The sequence below is a fragment of the Diadema antillarum genome, unplaced genomic scaffold, assembly GCF_040938485.1.
Source record: "Diadema antillarum isolate AM-2024a unplaced genomic scaffold, OU_Dant_1.0 seq00001117_RagTag, whole genome shotgun sequence".
NCBI lineage: Eukaryota > Metazoa > Echinodermata > Echinoidea > Diadematoida > Diadematidae > Diadema > Diadema antillarum.
In genome coordinates this window covers 305,348-319,384 of record NW_027271931.1, presented here as the reverse complement: position 1 = coordinate 319,384, position 14,037 = coordinate 305,348, and the positions used below count along the sequence as shown (strand labels likewise).

Sequence of the window (14,037 nt, the reverse complement as noted above, 5' to 3'; positions counted from 1 at the left end):
AGATTCATAGCAAATAAAGTGTGCTCCCTTCCCCTCCCCATCTTTCTCCTTTGCTCTCATACTTCTTTCTCTTGTATGAACAAGTATAACTTTCAAAGGGGCACTAAAAGATATTTTTAAAGCTCCTTGGGATACACCTTTAACAGATATTGCTTTTCTTCTGCATTCATTTTACTTCAGATACCAATGAGTGCCTGTTCAGCAATGGAGGCTGCATGGGAAGATGCTGCAACACGATTGGGAGCTACTATTGCAAGTGCGACGAAGGCTTTGAGCTCGGCATGGACGGAGTCAGCTGCAGAGGTCAGTCCCCCCAGTTTCGTTTGCTCTTTCCTGCTCTTTCCTGCTCTTTCCTGTGATTTCCTGCTCTTTCCTGCTCTTTCTTGCTCTTTCCTGCTCTTTCCTGTTCTTTCCTGCTCTTTCGTGCTCTTTCGTGCTCTTTTCTGCTCTTTTCTGCTCTTTCCTGTTCTTTCCTGTTCTTTCCTGTTCTTTCCTGTTCTTTCGTGCTCTTTCCTGCTCTTTCCTGTTCTTTCCTGCTCTTTCGTGCTCTTTCGTGCTCTTTCATGCTCTTTTCTGCTCTTTCCTGTTCTTTCCTGTTCTTTCCTGTTCTTTCCTGTTCTTTCTTGCTCTTTCCTGCTCTTTCCTGCTCTTTCCTGTTCTTCCCTGCTCTTCCCTGCTCTTCCCTGCCCTTTCATGCTCTTTCGTGCTCTTTTCTGCTCTTTTCTGCTCTTTCCTGTTCTTTCCTGTTCTTTCTTGCCCTTTCCTGCTCTTTCCTGCTCTTTTCTGCTCTTTCCTGTTCTTTCCTGTTCTTTCCTGTTCTTTCTTGCTCTTTCCTGCTCTTTCCTGCTCTTTCCTGCTCTTTCCTGTTCTTTCCTGCTCTTCCCTGCTCTTCCCTGCTGTTTCATGCTCATTCCTGCTCTTTTTTGCTCTTTCCTGCTCTTTTCTGCTCTTTTCTACTCTTTCCTGCTCTTTCTTGCTCTTTCTTGTTCTTTCTTGCTCTTTCTTGCTCTTTCCTGCTCTTTCCTGTTCTTTTGATCATTCTTTCTCCCAAGTGACACTTTCTCTTTTTCTATCCCTGCCTCCCCTCCTTCTGTAGGTATTTTATTTTCTCCCAATCTATATTCCTTTCCTTTCTGCTTTGTCTTTCTCACACACTTATACACACATATCACTATGTCATGTGATTGTACCCAATTCCCATAAAAGATATTTAACTTTTTTTTTGTAATGAAACTTTTTGTGGTTATGAGGCCTATATGATTGAAGTCTGAATTACATTCTTTGTTAGCATGTGGCATAGTATTAGCATTTCTCAGAACATTGTTAAGATGGATCTTTAGACACTTGGGCAAGCTAAGGTAGATTCTTGGATACTTTTTTTTTCTCCACAAATTCCTGTGATTAGATAGATAGATGGATAGAAACAGACAGACTGACAGACCAGTTTTGTGTGAAATGTGCATATTGCTATAGTAATCAAATATAATCATTGTATATATGCATTTTGGTGATATTGGTATAGAGGCCGTTGGTATAGAGACATTTTAGTATAGAGGCTGTTGTCCAAGTTAAGCAATTTGCTTATTGACAACGGTCTCCTCCTCCTGTATGCTTGAACATTTGTCTTGAAATATTTGTATTATTCATATTCATCTTTTCAACTTTCCTCTGGTTTCATCCCATCTTCAATGAAATTCACAAGTGATGATGAGTTTTCCCTCCTTCATCATCCCCCACCAGATATTGATGAGTGTCTCCAGGGTAACGCTGGCTGTCAGCACACCTGCAGGAACACCCACGGGAGCTTCCAGTGCGAGTGCCCCTACGGCGAGCGGCTGAACCCTGACGGAAAGACCTGCAGTCGTAAGACACCCCTTTCCTTTTCCTCTCAACCACTTTCTTTTTTGGGGAAAAAAAAAGGAGAAACCCAAAAAAAAAAGCCAACTTTCCGTGCAAAATCTGTTTTTCTTCTAATTGCCTTCTATCCTTGGTAGTAGTGAAAACTAGATGGTCATAGTGGGAAAGGGAATTAACAAAAATGTGTGTGTGCTCCGTCATTATGTTAGCATTAAAAGTGTTGTTTCATGCAAGACATCTAGATGAGAATGAGAGTGAATATGTGGAAACGTGTAGCTTTTCTTTCTGTATTGATATATTGAAATAGTGCACCCAATGCAAGAGCAGCTAGCAACCTGCTTAAGTGTGTGTGTACCTATTCCTAGAAGAAAAAACATCAATATGACCAAGCCAATGCTACCTGTGGGTAAAAGGCATATTATATAGTGCAGTTTTCATTGTGAAAGCTTGTACAGTAGGAAGTGCCTAGAGCCAAAACTTGTGCCATTAGATAGCATATTAGTGCACCAAAAAAGTTCATCAAAAAGTAGTCCCCCTCAAAAAGAAGAAAAAAAAAAAGCTTTCCCATTTCTAATCATATGAATTATGTTCCTGTATTATAGCTACGAGCATTGATTTAGCCAAGAGTAATATCGTTTGAAAAATTATTTCTTGTTTATGAACACAGTTTATTCTTCTGGCAGACAGAATAATTCAGTTATAAAAGGAGAGGCTGTGAAAGGTCATATGATTAGACATTAGCCAAACTAACAGCTGTCATAGAACTTTAAGTAATGAGTAATGTGACATTTTCATCATATTTCTCGATACAATTTCATATCCACCGACTGAAAGCACATACTTAACTTATGTCGGGAAATTTCAAGAAAGATTTGCCATCATTTGGTTTGGCGTTTAGGCCGTTATTTTAATTATATCTTTGATTGGAGAGGGGAAGGAGGTGGGGTGGCCTCAATTTCCGTCTTTCTGCATTGGACAGAGAGGGGGAAAAAATAATTGAGGTTAGGCATGATGTACTTGTGTAACCCAGATAGATGAATGAAGAATTGTGTGTTTGCCAAAAGAATTCTTGAAAAAAAAAAGTAGAATAATCCCAAGAGAGACTCTTACATTTTATTTTCCCCAGTATCACGATAAACTATTAGTAGATGTTCATTTTTTTTTAGAGAGAGAAAAAAAAGACCGTGGCTTTATTTTGACATCTGTACAGGTTTTATTTGGAAAAACAAATAAACAATCAAAATAGAGCTCATATTCATATTTTGACCGCGGTGGTTTCGGTGCACCTGTGCTGGGGTGTTAATTCACCAATTGGCCCAGTGCTAGAAACCATTTTGTGTCAATGTCCTGTGAACTTTCTTCTCTACTGTGATGGATATTCTCCTCTCAGTTTTGTCATAAACATAATGATAAATCAGGCCAGTACACGCCTGTAGAGATTCATAAAAAACTTTTTCGGTATATAAATATAAATATGTATAAAGAAATACCATTCAGACATTATGTGCCCAAAGAGTATTCATCCAGGGTGCTAACCATCCGGTACTGGATTGATTTGAATACTTTATATAGAATAAGTATAAAACTCCCTGTAAACTTTTGCACATACTCCCCACTTCAAAACACATACTAAGTAGATCCTTCATTTACTGCAACATGTGCCTGCCTTTAGTGCTTTCCTGAGAAACTGCCTCGTTGTTGTGCCTCTGTGGGTACTTCTATGCTCAACTGAGTTTTGGCTTTACAGTTGTAGGAACTTTGCCCTCTGATACCCCTTGTAGAGAAAGTGCTGATTCTGTTGAAAAAAAAAAAATCTATAAGAGGGATTACATATTTTGGTTATTTTGATTACGTGTCAGCTGTTGCGATCAGAAATATGACAGGTATGAATTGGGCTACAAGCGCACTACTGAGAGGGAAAATGCTGGTTGTGCCATTACGTTCATCGGACAGCTTGAAAACAAATAAGCTGATCTCTACAAGTAGGCCTACATCCAGAAAACGCTTGAGGAATGGAAAGTGAGATTACAGAATATACTATAGTGAGATGAATGGATGGATAGATTAATGAGCAAATATAAAAAGAAATAGGTAGAGTGATAGTATAGACAGATGACAGATTGAGGAATAGAGGCGGTTGCTAGCTGGATGGATGGATAGACAGATAGACAGATACGACTTTCGGAAGGAAGGTATGTACATTTGTATCTGAAACAGGATCTAGATACAGGGGCGGATCCAGGGAGGACCGCAACCGGCGCACGCCCCCCTTTTATTTTTTTGTTGAAACAAAAGAAATTTTAAAAAAACATGGGGGGAGGGGTGCGTGCGCCCCCCCTTTAATTTTGTAAACGCGCCTCCTCTTTACGGAATTCCTGGATCCGCCCCTGTAGATAGATGAATAGCTATGTGTAGACCGATGTATAGAGATAGATGTAGCCATAGACAATAACTTCTTACCATACAGATAAGCATATGACAGAAGGAATCTACCAGGGGTAAAATTAACAATAAGAAGTCCTAATGTCAATTCAGTATCAATCAATCAATATCAAGTTTCAAGAAACCACGCATGAATGCTGCATAGTTTTCCCGTCCCTTTTATAGTTTCATATTTAACAAAGACATTCTTGAGCAAATATTTGAAGTAATCTTAACATGGAAATGACCTCGAGAGTTGATAAATAAAATTCAAAGAACAGGTTTCCGTGGTGGTACTGTACTTTGCTATGAATGAATCACAAAAAATGAATTAAAATAGAAAGATGTTCCCTAAAGACTTACCTGGAAAACAAGGAAATAAGAATCTAGAAATAAGATCTTGATAGATGAATAGTTACAGATGTGCAGACTGATGTATGGAGGTAGATGTACATGTACCCATAGACAATAACACCTTGCCACAGATAAGCATGTGAAAACCACCAGGGGTTGAGAATTAACAATAAGACTCAATAAGTGTTAATACCTTTATCAAGTTTCAAGAAACCACGCATGAATGCTGCTTAGTTTTTCCGTCCCTTTTATGATATCATATTTAACAAAGACGTTCTTGAGTAAATATTTGAAGTAATCTTTACATGGAAATAACCTCGCAAGTTCATAAATGAAATTCAAAGAAAAGGTTTCATTGGTGGTACTTTACTTTGCTCTTTGTAAATCACAAAAATGAATAAAATAAAAAGATGTTCACAAAAGACCTACCACGAAAACAAGTGACTGGTAGATGCATCCTTATGTATACAGCGTAAGGAAATGTGCAGTTCTGTCCAGTTTCGGAAGGCTTTCTCGGTCTTGGGAGTGGGGACAGCTAATATATATTAAAGCTCAACATTTATTGCATAATCAACCATATTAATTTGCAAATTGGCATTAAAATTTATTGTATATAATCAACCATATCAATTTGGAAATTAGTATTTACTTGCTTGCACAGTCAGTGGCCAAAGCTAAACAAAAGTTTTCTTGAAGAGGACAAAGGAAAAGATTGAGACTAAATCAGTTTGATCCAACAACAGATATTTTTCTAATCACACATTGATAATGAAAGTGATTAATTGGCATAAACCATGAAATTGGAATTTGTAAGGATGGTAGGACAAGAGGTATTTTTGAAAGCTTGGAGAGATTTTTTTTTTTAAAGGCAAGGCTGTCGCAGTACTGGTTTAAAAAAAAAAGACAACTTGGCAAGCTTGATATGGGAAAATGGCTGTCAAGTACATGAAGTTTTCTTTAATAGTGGATTGTAAAGACTTTCAAAGACATTTGAACTAGACAGTCACAACCCGACATATCCTGTTCATTCCCCTTAACAACAACAACAACAACAAAAACAACAACAGCAACAACAACAACAGTAACAATAACAGCAACGAAGAAACAAACAAAGCAAAGAAACAATGAGAAACTAGAATGGTTCTAACGAGGGAAAGACTAGGTAGAAATATGCATATATCTTGGTTGGAGCATATTGGGGTGGAGCATATGTTTCTGATTTGTTTTAGAATACAGTAAGGAGTGATAGCAGGTGCATGGGTGTCAGTTTAAAGCAAAACCGGCAGTTTGAATATTATTTACCCCTTAGATCTCACTTGTGTGCCTACTATGAAGACACCAGAGAGAGAAAAGGGCTAACATATCTTGGCATATTGTGTAGAGCAAACAGGTGCATGTTATATCTTTATAGAATGATGGTGCTCTCTGAACGAATGCATTCCCTATTTTAGGTTTGGAGAACATGGCTCCAAATATATTAGAAGATTTTGCTTTACTTTTTTTTTGTAATCCGTTACAGTTTTATAAGTAGTTTGCTTTCTTTCACTGATAACATTTCTTTCTTTTTTTGTTGATAAAAGTGTATGGATTATTTTAAATAGCCATTATAAAAAACCTCTACAACCAACCAGTGAACCAATCAACTAAACAACCAAACAACCAACCAAACAAACAAACAAACAAACAAACAAACAAACAAACAAACAAACAAACAAACAAACAAGCCAAAAAACAAAATGAGTTCAGAAAAAATGAAAAGGTACAGTATGTATCACTAGAGATCAGGTAAATGTCACATGTGTAGAGATTATGAGCTCTAGCTCCATATAAACTGCAGCAGAATCTAGTACACAGTAGATACTAAACAGTGAAAGAATGTTTAGATTCTCGTTAAGTGCATGACAAGTAATCAATTGGACATTGAATGTAAGTGTGAGAATCAATACGCCCTCATTCCGTGTTGTCGCTCTCTATAGAAGTGACATGTGCTAAATGCAATCTGTCAGTGGGTGGAAATGGGTGTTACAATGTCCCCGTCTATGTCAGTTACCCACATGTTCTCACATTGATTGATTGATTGATTGAAGTCAGTGATACAAAGAGCACCTTGAAGTGCCTGTCTGGGATGACACATCAATTGTCTCCAACATGAAGAGGGAGGGAGGAGGAGGAGGATGGGGGGGGGGGGGGAGGGTTAAGGGGCCAGGGGTGATAAGAGTGGAAAGGGAAGGGAGAGGAAGTGATAACGGAAAGAAGGGAGGGAAAGTGGAGGGAGGGGAAGAAGAGGGAAAGGGGAAGGTGATGGATGGACGGATGGATGGATGGATGGATGGATGGATGGATGGATGGGTGGATGGATGGATGGATGGATGGATGGAAAGAGAAAAAGGGGGAAACATGGAAGAGGAGAAAGTAGAGAAGGGAAGGTGGAAAGTGATGGGGGGAGATCAGAGATGGAAGAGAGGGAAAAAGAGGGGGGAGACAGAAAAGGGGAAGAAGTGGAGAAAAAAGGGGTGTGGGAGGTGTTGTAAAATGAGGAATGTTTGTGTGCAATTTTATTTCCCAAATTGCGTGAGAGCCAAGATTCGCAAAATTAGAATGCATGCAAGAAATCTTGTCTGCAAAATATATGCATTGAATCCCCATTGACAATTCTACGAAAATTTCATGCCGTGGGAAAGGCTGTTGGCTCCAAATTGTGAGAATTTCATGGCACAAATATTTCTGTTTTTTATAGTAGTAGGGTCAGAGAGAGAGAAAAAAAAACAGAGAGGAAAGGAGATTGTCATTAGTTTATGGCAACACTAATGTTAGAGGTGATGGCAAGCTTTCATGGCACTAAGCATTTTGCAATCTGAATCTTCCCCTCTTTCGTAGTGATGTCTTGTATGTAGTTTGATAGTTAGCTGGAGTCCATACAGCAATTATGTGTGTGATTAATTAGACTAGACAAATTTGACAGGAGCCTATCAGCATTTACATGTGGCTACTGACAGAAAAAAGAAAACAAGATGAGCTCACCATGGTCTAATTGTTAAAGGATTGTGCAACCTAAACAGTCAAATACACCTGTCAATTCCTGACTGTTTGACATAGAATCCCAGAATAGTTCTGCTTTCCTTGGCCAGACAGCATTTACAGAAATAACTTACAGTATAGTCTTTGTTTGATGTTTATTCTACTGTTGCATTCTTGCTTCCATGTTTATACATTGTTTGTATGTTGCGTACCTGTGCAAAGAGAATGTAAGAAATTATGTGATGCGGGAGCTTGTGATTGTTCTTATTTCTCTCCATTTACTGCTGCTGTAATACAAGTATTATACAACTCTCTGTTTTTGAAAAGTACCGTCATTCATGTAGCATTTGATGTGGCATATTTTCTTCATTTGCTTGGGGAATGTACAGCTCTGTCTAGTCTATTGCAGTAGTAGTTCTGTAGAAATTCTCTACTGGTACACAAGGCATTTATTCACTGTCCCGCAGTATACACACGAATATCACTTTTTTTCCCCTCATCATCTTGAAAAGTAGATCTTGTAGCGAGTGCTTGTTTGATTAGACTTAGTGGTGCATACGAGGTAAATTTATCGCTCATCCACGATCATTTCGTAGCTAACACTTTTCTTTTTGTCCTCAAAATGTCACCATTCTCTCATGTGTGAAATTCCTGTGTTTTCTCGTTCTCTGTCTCCCCATCTCTTCCCCTACTAAATCCCCAAATACCATCAAATTGTAATGAAAAATACAATATGATCAAACCAAATCTTCCCCCCCAAAAAAATGATTATGGATTATCAAATGTCATTATCTAAAACACACCTCTCAAACAAACCTGAATTATATTATCATTTCTGCGTTTTTCCCCATGAAATAATCTTTTATATAAAATGCTCACTTCTAAAATGTTAAAAAATATCTCTCTAACCACCACAACCCCCAATACACATCACATTACTGGAACAATTCCATTTTTTTCGGGGGGTTTACCTCAACGAACGAACGAACAAACAAACAGCTCAAGATGGCTGTGCGATCAACAACGGCGGTTGCCAACACCAGTGCCTCTCGCATCCTTACGGCCATTACTCCTGCCAGTGCCACGCTGGCTTTAGACTCTCTCCAGACGGACGCTCGTGTATACGTAAGTCTCCGGCGGAACGCATCCCCGCTTCGACCCTACTAGTGTATCAAAACAGAATTGCATCCCATCAGCGTCAGAAAAGAAATACAAGTTACTATGAAATCGAAGTGCATCTAAACAGATAAGTGATAAATACTAATGCATGCTTTTAAATGAATATCAGGCAATTGCTTTAAGACCTCATCGTGAAATTTGTGGTCAAAGGTGCCAAAGCATTGAGCAAAGTCAGTCCACGTTGCATGGTGGTGTGTAAACGAAAAATTAAAAAAACAAAAAAAAAACAAATCACAGATGCTTTCCTCATCCAAAATGTCATCAAGCTGCTTGCAAAAGTGAAGTAAGAAATGTTTTGTCTGCAGAATCTGTTGTGAAAGTACTGTAATTGATGTGGAGGCTTTATTACTAAATGCAAATATGATGCATGATTAATGCTCAATTAATTTTTGCGTTAAAAAAAAAAAAAGCTTGCCCTGCGTTTGAATTATTTATATCAAAGTTTGCCCTGCATGTGATTTATTTATTTATTTATTTTTTGTGACGATGATAATCAAGGACGTGGGGATTCAGATTTTGCAAAAAGCAACACCTTGTCAGCCAAGGTATGTGTTGGAGTGGTCAAACTTGCAAGTTGTAGTGATGGAAAATCTCTCCCAGCAGCAATGTAATCATTGCCAGCTCAGTAGATATGCCATATGAAATATAAGAAACAGAGTGTCCATTTTCATAGCTTGATATATACTTCCTCATTTTGCTGTGACCTTTTCCATATTTCTTATTATACATTGTATCTCTATAAATTTTTAGTTAGTCTTCTTAGTGCATGATTCCACTCCATGATTTGTTTAAATGAGAAATACACCTGCTTCTTATTTTCGATGTCACTGTCGTTAGAATCGCTTTCATACACATGCATGAGATTTCGTAGTGAGTCAGATCTAGCCAAAACATGTTCACTCTCCTGCCTTGTCAACAACAACAAATGATCCCTGCTATTTTAACTCACTGAATACTGGTCATGTGCATTATACTTGGACAGGTGTCTATGGAAAGTGTGTGTTAGGAAAATTAGCTGATTCTCAGTGGGTTAAGATCACCCAGATATCCTGGAACACGCCCAGAGAAGAACATGATATGGCTCGGTCCAAGAAATGCAACAAAGACTGATATCTCCTCGAAACCTTCCCACAAGATGCCCTTCCATTTCCTTTACCAGAATGTTTCATGAATTAAACTATACCCCGTAACATTTAATTACCCCCCCCCCTTCACCCACACAGCATGCTGTTTGAACCCCCCCCCCCCCACCTTTCCCCCAGCTTGACCCATCCCTCTGCAAACTTCAGTATAATGACTGGGGATCATTATCTTCCTGATGCAATCCTTGGTAGTAGACATTCAAATGTTAAAGCTGATGAAAGCTGTGTGTATGATGGAGATTCAAAATATAATTTTGGTTGCTATGTGGCAGATCCTTGAGTTTGTATAACATCCATCATCAAAAATTCCTCTTGGTACATACAAAAAATAGGAGATGTTTTGGATGAATAGCATTTGTCACTTCATACTCCCTAGCAGGCTTTAATCTGAACAGTAAACATTACAATCATAAAGAAATCCCCAAAACTACCTTTCCTTTTGCATTAGTAATCTTTTACAGGCAAATTTTCTTTTAAACTTTCAAACATTTCACCCAAACTTTGACAGATGGGAGAATAATGGTCAGGTTTAAAAACTTCATCCACTTTCAGAAATTGAGGAATATTGTCCTCGGTTTCATGAACTTTTTGTATCAAACAAGAAGTGGATTGCCCTTTAGAGTTTGATATGTTGAGATGTTGAAGGGGGGCACTCACTATTTGCCTATGGTTTCCGTGGCAACAGCTGCCAATCCCTGCGCCACCAACAATGGAGGATGCCAGCACACCTGCCTTAACATGGGGGACACCGCCCGCTGCAGCTGCAACGCCGGCTACACGCTCAACAACGACCTGCGGAGCTGTCGAGGTTCGTACGCGGGGCGCCACTCTGCCCTAAATCCTCTCCTTTTTACCCCATCTCTTCGTACTTCAGCATTCCTCTGATTCATTATGGATATTATTTCATTGAATCTATACCACATTTACTTGGTTTTGCACTACTGAAATATCTAACAATTGTACCAAACAGAGCTTGCCAACAGTCAGGCAGTGCTACTATAAATGTAGAAATTTTTGCGGTACATTCATTTTTGCAAATTTTGTGCCACTTCTGGCTAGCGCGAATTCTAAAACCCGCATAAATATCTTCACAATTTTCTCTGCAAATTTTTAATGGATTGACAATTGTGCAACGCGATTTCAAAAACCTGCCAATATTTTTTTAACCTATACGGCACGAAAAATTAATCACGTGAAAATATTGATGTTTACAGTACTCATTTATGTTATGCTTCTCTTTGAAGTAACAAATACAATCTTTCATTATTGGGTTTGCTTGTTAATTTTTTTTTTTCATTGAAGTGTTTCGTTTATGTTTTCAAACTGAGGACATTGTCATATTGTGATGATGAAATACTGAACAAATATTGTCATGCATTGTTGATATAGAGGTATCTCTACCTTGAATACTGGCCCCAGTTTTAGAGTTTGAAAAGTTTGTGATACATATTTTGTGCATCCAGGAAGACGGGTGCCTGCTAGTTTATTTGGTGGTATTGGGCTGAAAGAGGTGAGGGAAGGGGTCTTTTGTATTAGGACTCGATGTTGTGTTGATTGTTAAGTTCGAGACTAGCTTGCCACAAGTCAGTAGATAAATAGGAGAAAAACTTTAATCCAATAATGGAAGAGTTTCCCTCCACCTCGCCTCATGAAATTCATGCATTCTTACCCACAAGGTGTTTTGATAAAATACAGATTATGGAAGGGTAGGAGCCTTCCTTTTACAAGTCTTTTCAATTTCTTCATAAGTTGGTTATAAGTTGTGATACGTAGCAACAGAAAAGTTTTGTCCAAATCTTCAAATCCAGAATCAACACTTTAATTAACTTTTTTATGACGACCAGCTGCAAGCTCTGTTCAGTTCTGAAGGGACTAGGGATATATCTGTTCTATAACCTTGTTGCCTGGTGTTCCCCCTTTGCAGACATTGATGAGTGCTCACAAATGGCGTACATGTGCGATCACAACTGCGTGAACACGGAAGGGTCCTACAGGTGCAGCTGCAACCGGGGCTATGAGCTGGAAACCGACGGCAGGTCCTGCCGACGTGAGTACTGTGTACTGTGTGCATATATTCTACACCTTTAAAGGCTCGCATAAAAGGTGCACCCCCACCTCTCATACCAAAGGGGGAAAAAGAAAAAGGGAAAAAAAGAAGAGCTCACTTCTCTGCTTCTGCTAAGATTCTCTATCAATTTTCAGCATCATACCATTTCTTAAAGACTGCAGCCTGCTAGCATTTAGATGTTAGCTGTTTTGAAAGTTTGTGTGAAAAAAAGTACGCTTTACTCGTGCATCAAAATGTGAATTATATGCTGACATATGATATCTGCTATTTGAATTTTTCATGCCTCTCTTTGGCTGCTTGTAGAGTTGGAAAGTTTGGTAAAATCATGTTTGCTGTGAGTGGTTTAAATTCACCATCGGGAAGTACAGTAATGAATGGAGAAATGTATGCATGCATTGAATCGTGGTCGGGATCAGAGTTGGTATTTCTATTCAACGTTGTTGAATTTGCGATTAGCACCCATCTCAAAACTCACAAAAATAAAAACCATGCAAATATATGCCTTACATAGTATTGTCTGCAAGAAGACTGTGTGTTAATATTGGCACTGTCTTTCCTGTAGCATAGGTGAATGAGTGTAGGATGGTAATGATTATTTTTTTTTGCATACCTGTTTCAAAATATCATGAACCGCTTACCCAGAGCACATAAAATGTCCTGTACATCTTTAATCACAGTTGTATGTAAAACGGCATGAAAGTGTGTGTATTGATTGTGTGATGCTGAAGAGATCCCTGGTATCTCAAGTTCAACATTTTCATTTTTTTTTTTCGGCTGTGTTTATGCTTCCATCCTCCGACCACGCATACTCCATGCTCCAGTGAGAGCCACACTCGTGCTGACGCCCATCGACCCGTGCGAGAACCTGCAGTGCCAGTACAACTGCACGATCTTCGGCTCCCACCCGGTCTGCCAGTGCCCTGTTGGGTTTGAGCTGCAGGCGGATGGCCTCAACTGCCAAGGTACGGACCCCCCCTCCCCCCCCCCCCATAACAATTTCTAAAATATCAACTGTCAGACTTGTTTATAGGTGTATTTAATTTTTATTCACTGTAGAAATGTAATAATTAAAGCTATCTTTGATATTGTCTTCGTTAAATTCTTACTCTGCTCTAGTATTTCTAAAGGTGACATGACATTTTGCTCCTGCGACAATTGCTGTGGTCTTATTTTCCCCAGGGACTTAAGGTAAGGGTTAGGGTTGTGATAGAGTTTCAGGTTTAGTTCGATGTGAGGATTAGGATCAGGGTTAGGGTTCTCGTTGGTTGGTAGAGTTTATGTCCGGCTCGAGTGAACTACAACATGCAGTTCAAATGTGTTTCATGGGAGCAATTATTGCAGGAGCAAATGTTATGGAACCAATTTTAAATGCAATAAAATTATTATTTTTTTAAAGGGATGGTATAGTATTGGTGGAGATGTGAATTGGGCTTTTAACTTTTTTGCAAGATACCAAGAAAACACTTTTGAAATAGTACAGAGCATACCATTTTAAGAGGAATTCAAAGTTTATTTGATGAAAATCGGGTTTGGAATGACTGAAACATCCAAAAACAAAGTAAATCAAAGCGATTGTAATAAAAGGTGGGTCCCACACTTTATTAGAATCGCTCTGTTTTGAATATCTCAGCCATTTTAAAACGAAATTTCATGAAATAAACGTTGAATTCCTCATGGAATAACATCCCCTTTCATATTTCATAAGAGGTTTCTCATTATCTCACCGAAAAATGTTAGAAACCTGAAATTAGGTCTCAACCAAAATTATACGATCCCTTTAATCTGAATCGTGTAAAAGTGAGTCACATAATTGCTGCCTCTTTCAGACAAGAATGAGTGTGATGTCGGCCAGAGCTGCTGTTCCCATTTCTGTGACAACACCGAGGGTAGCTACCAGTGCCGATGTCGCTCTGGGTTCTTCCTCAGCGATGATGGATGTTCCTGTATCGGTAAGAAGTGTTCTCCGTCCGTCTCGACCTATTACCATACTTTGTTTTC

At 38.8% G+C, this 14,037-nt stretch overlaps 1 protein-coding gene across 1 annotated transcript in view; it reads left to right on the top strand.

The window, feature by feature from the left end:
• Positions 1-14,037, top strand: part of LOC139743862 (uncharacterized) — a 242,529-nt gene that overhangs the window by 205,345 nt on the left and 23,147 nt on the right. Inside the window, exons 5-11 of the mRNA XM_071654325.1 lie at positions 181-303; positions 1,741-1,863; positions 8,650-8,775; positions 10,657-10,779; positions 11,896-12,018; positions 12,861-13,001; positions 13,866-13,988. Coding sequence (XP_071510426.1) covers positions 181-303; positions 1,741-1,863; positions 8,650-8,775; positions 10,657-10,779; positions 11,896-12,018; positions 12,861-13,001; positions 13,866-13,988 — 882 coding nt within the window. The remainder of the gene's footprint in view (positions 1-180; positions 304-1,740; positions 1,864-8,649; positions 8,776-10,656; positions 10,780-11,895; positions 12,019-12,860; positions 13,002-13,865; positions 13,989-14,037) is intronic.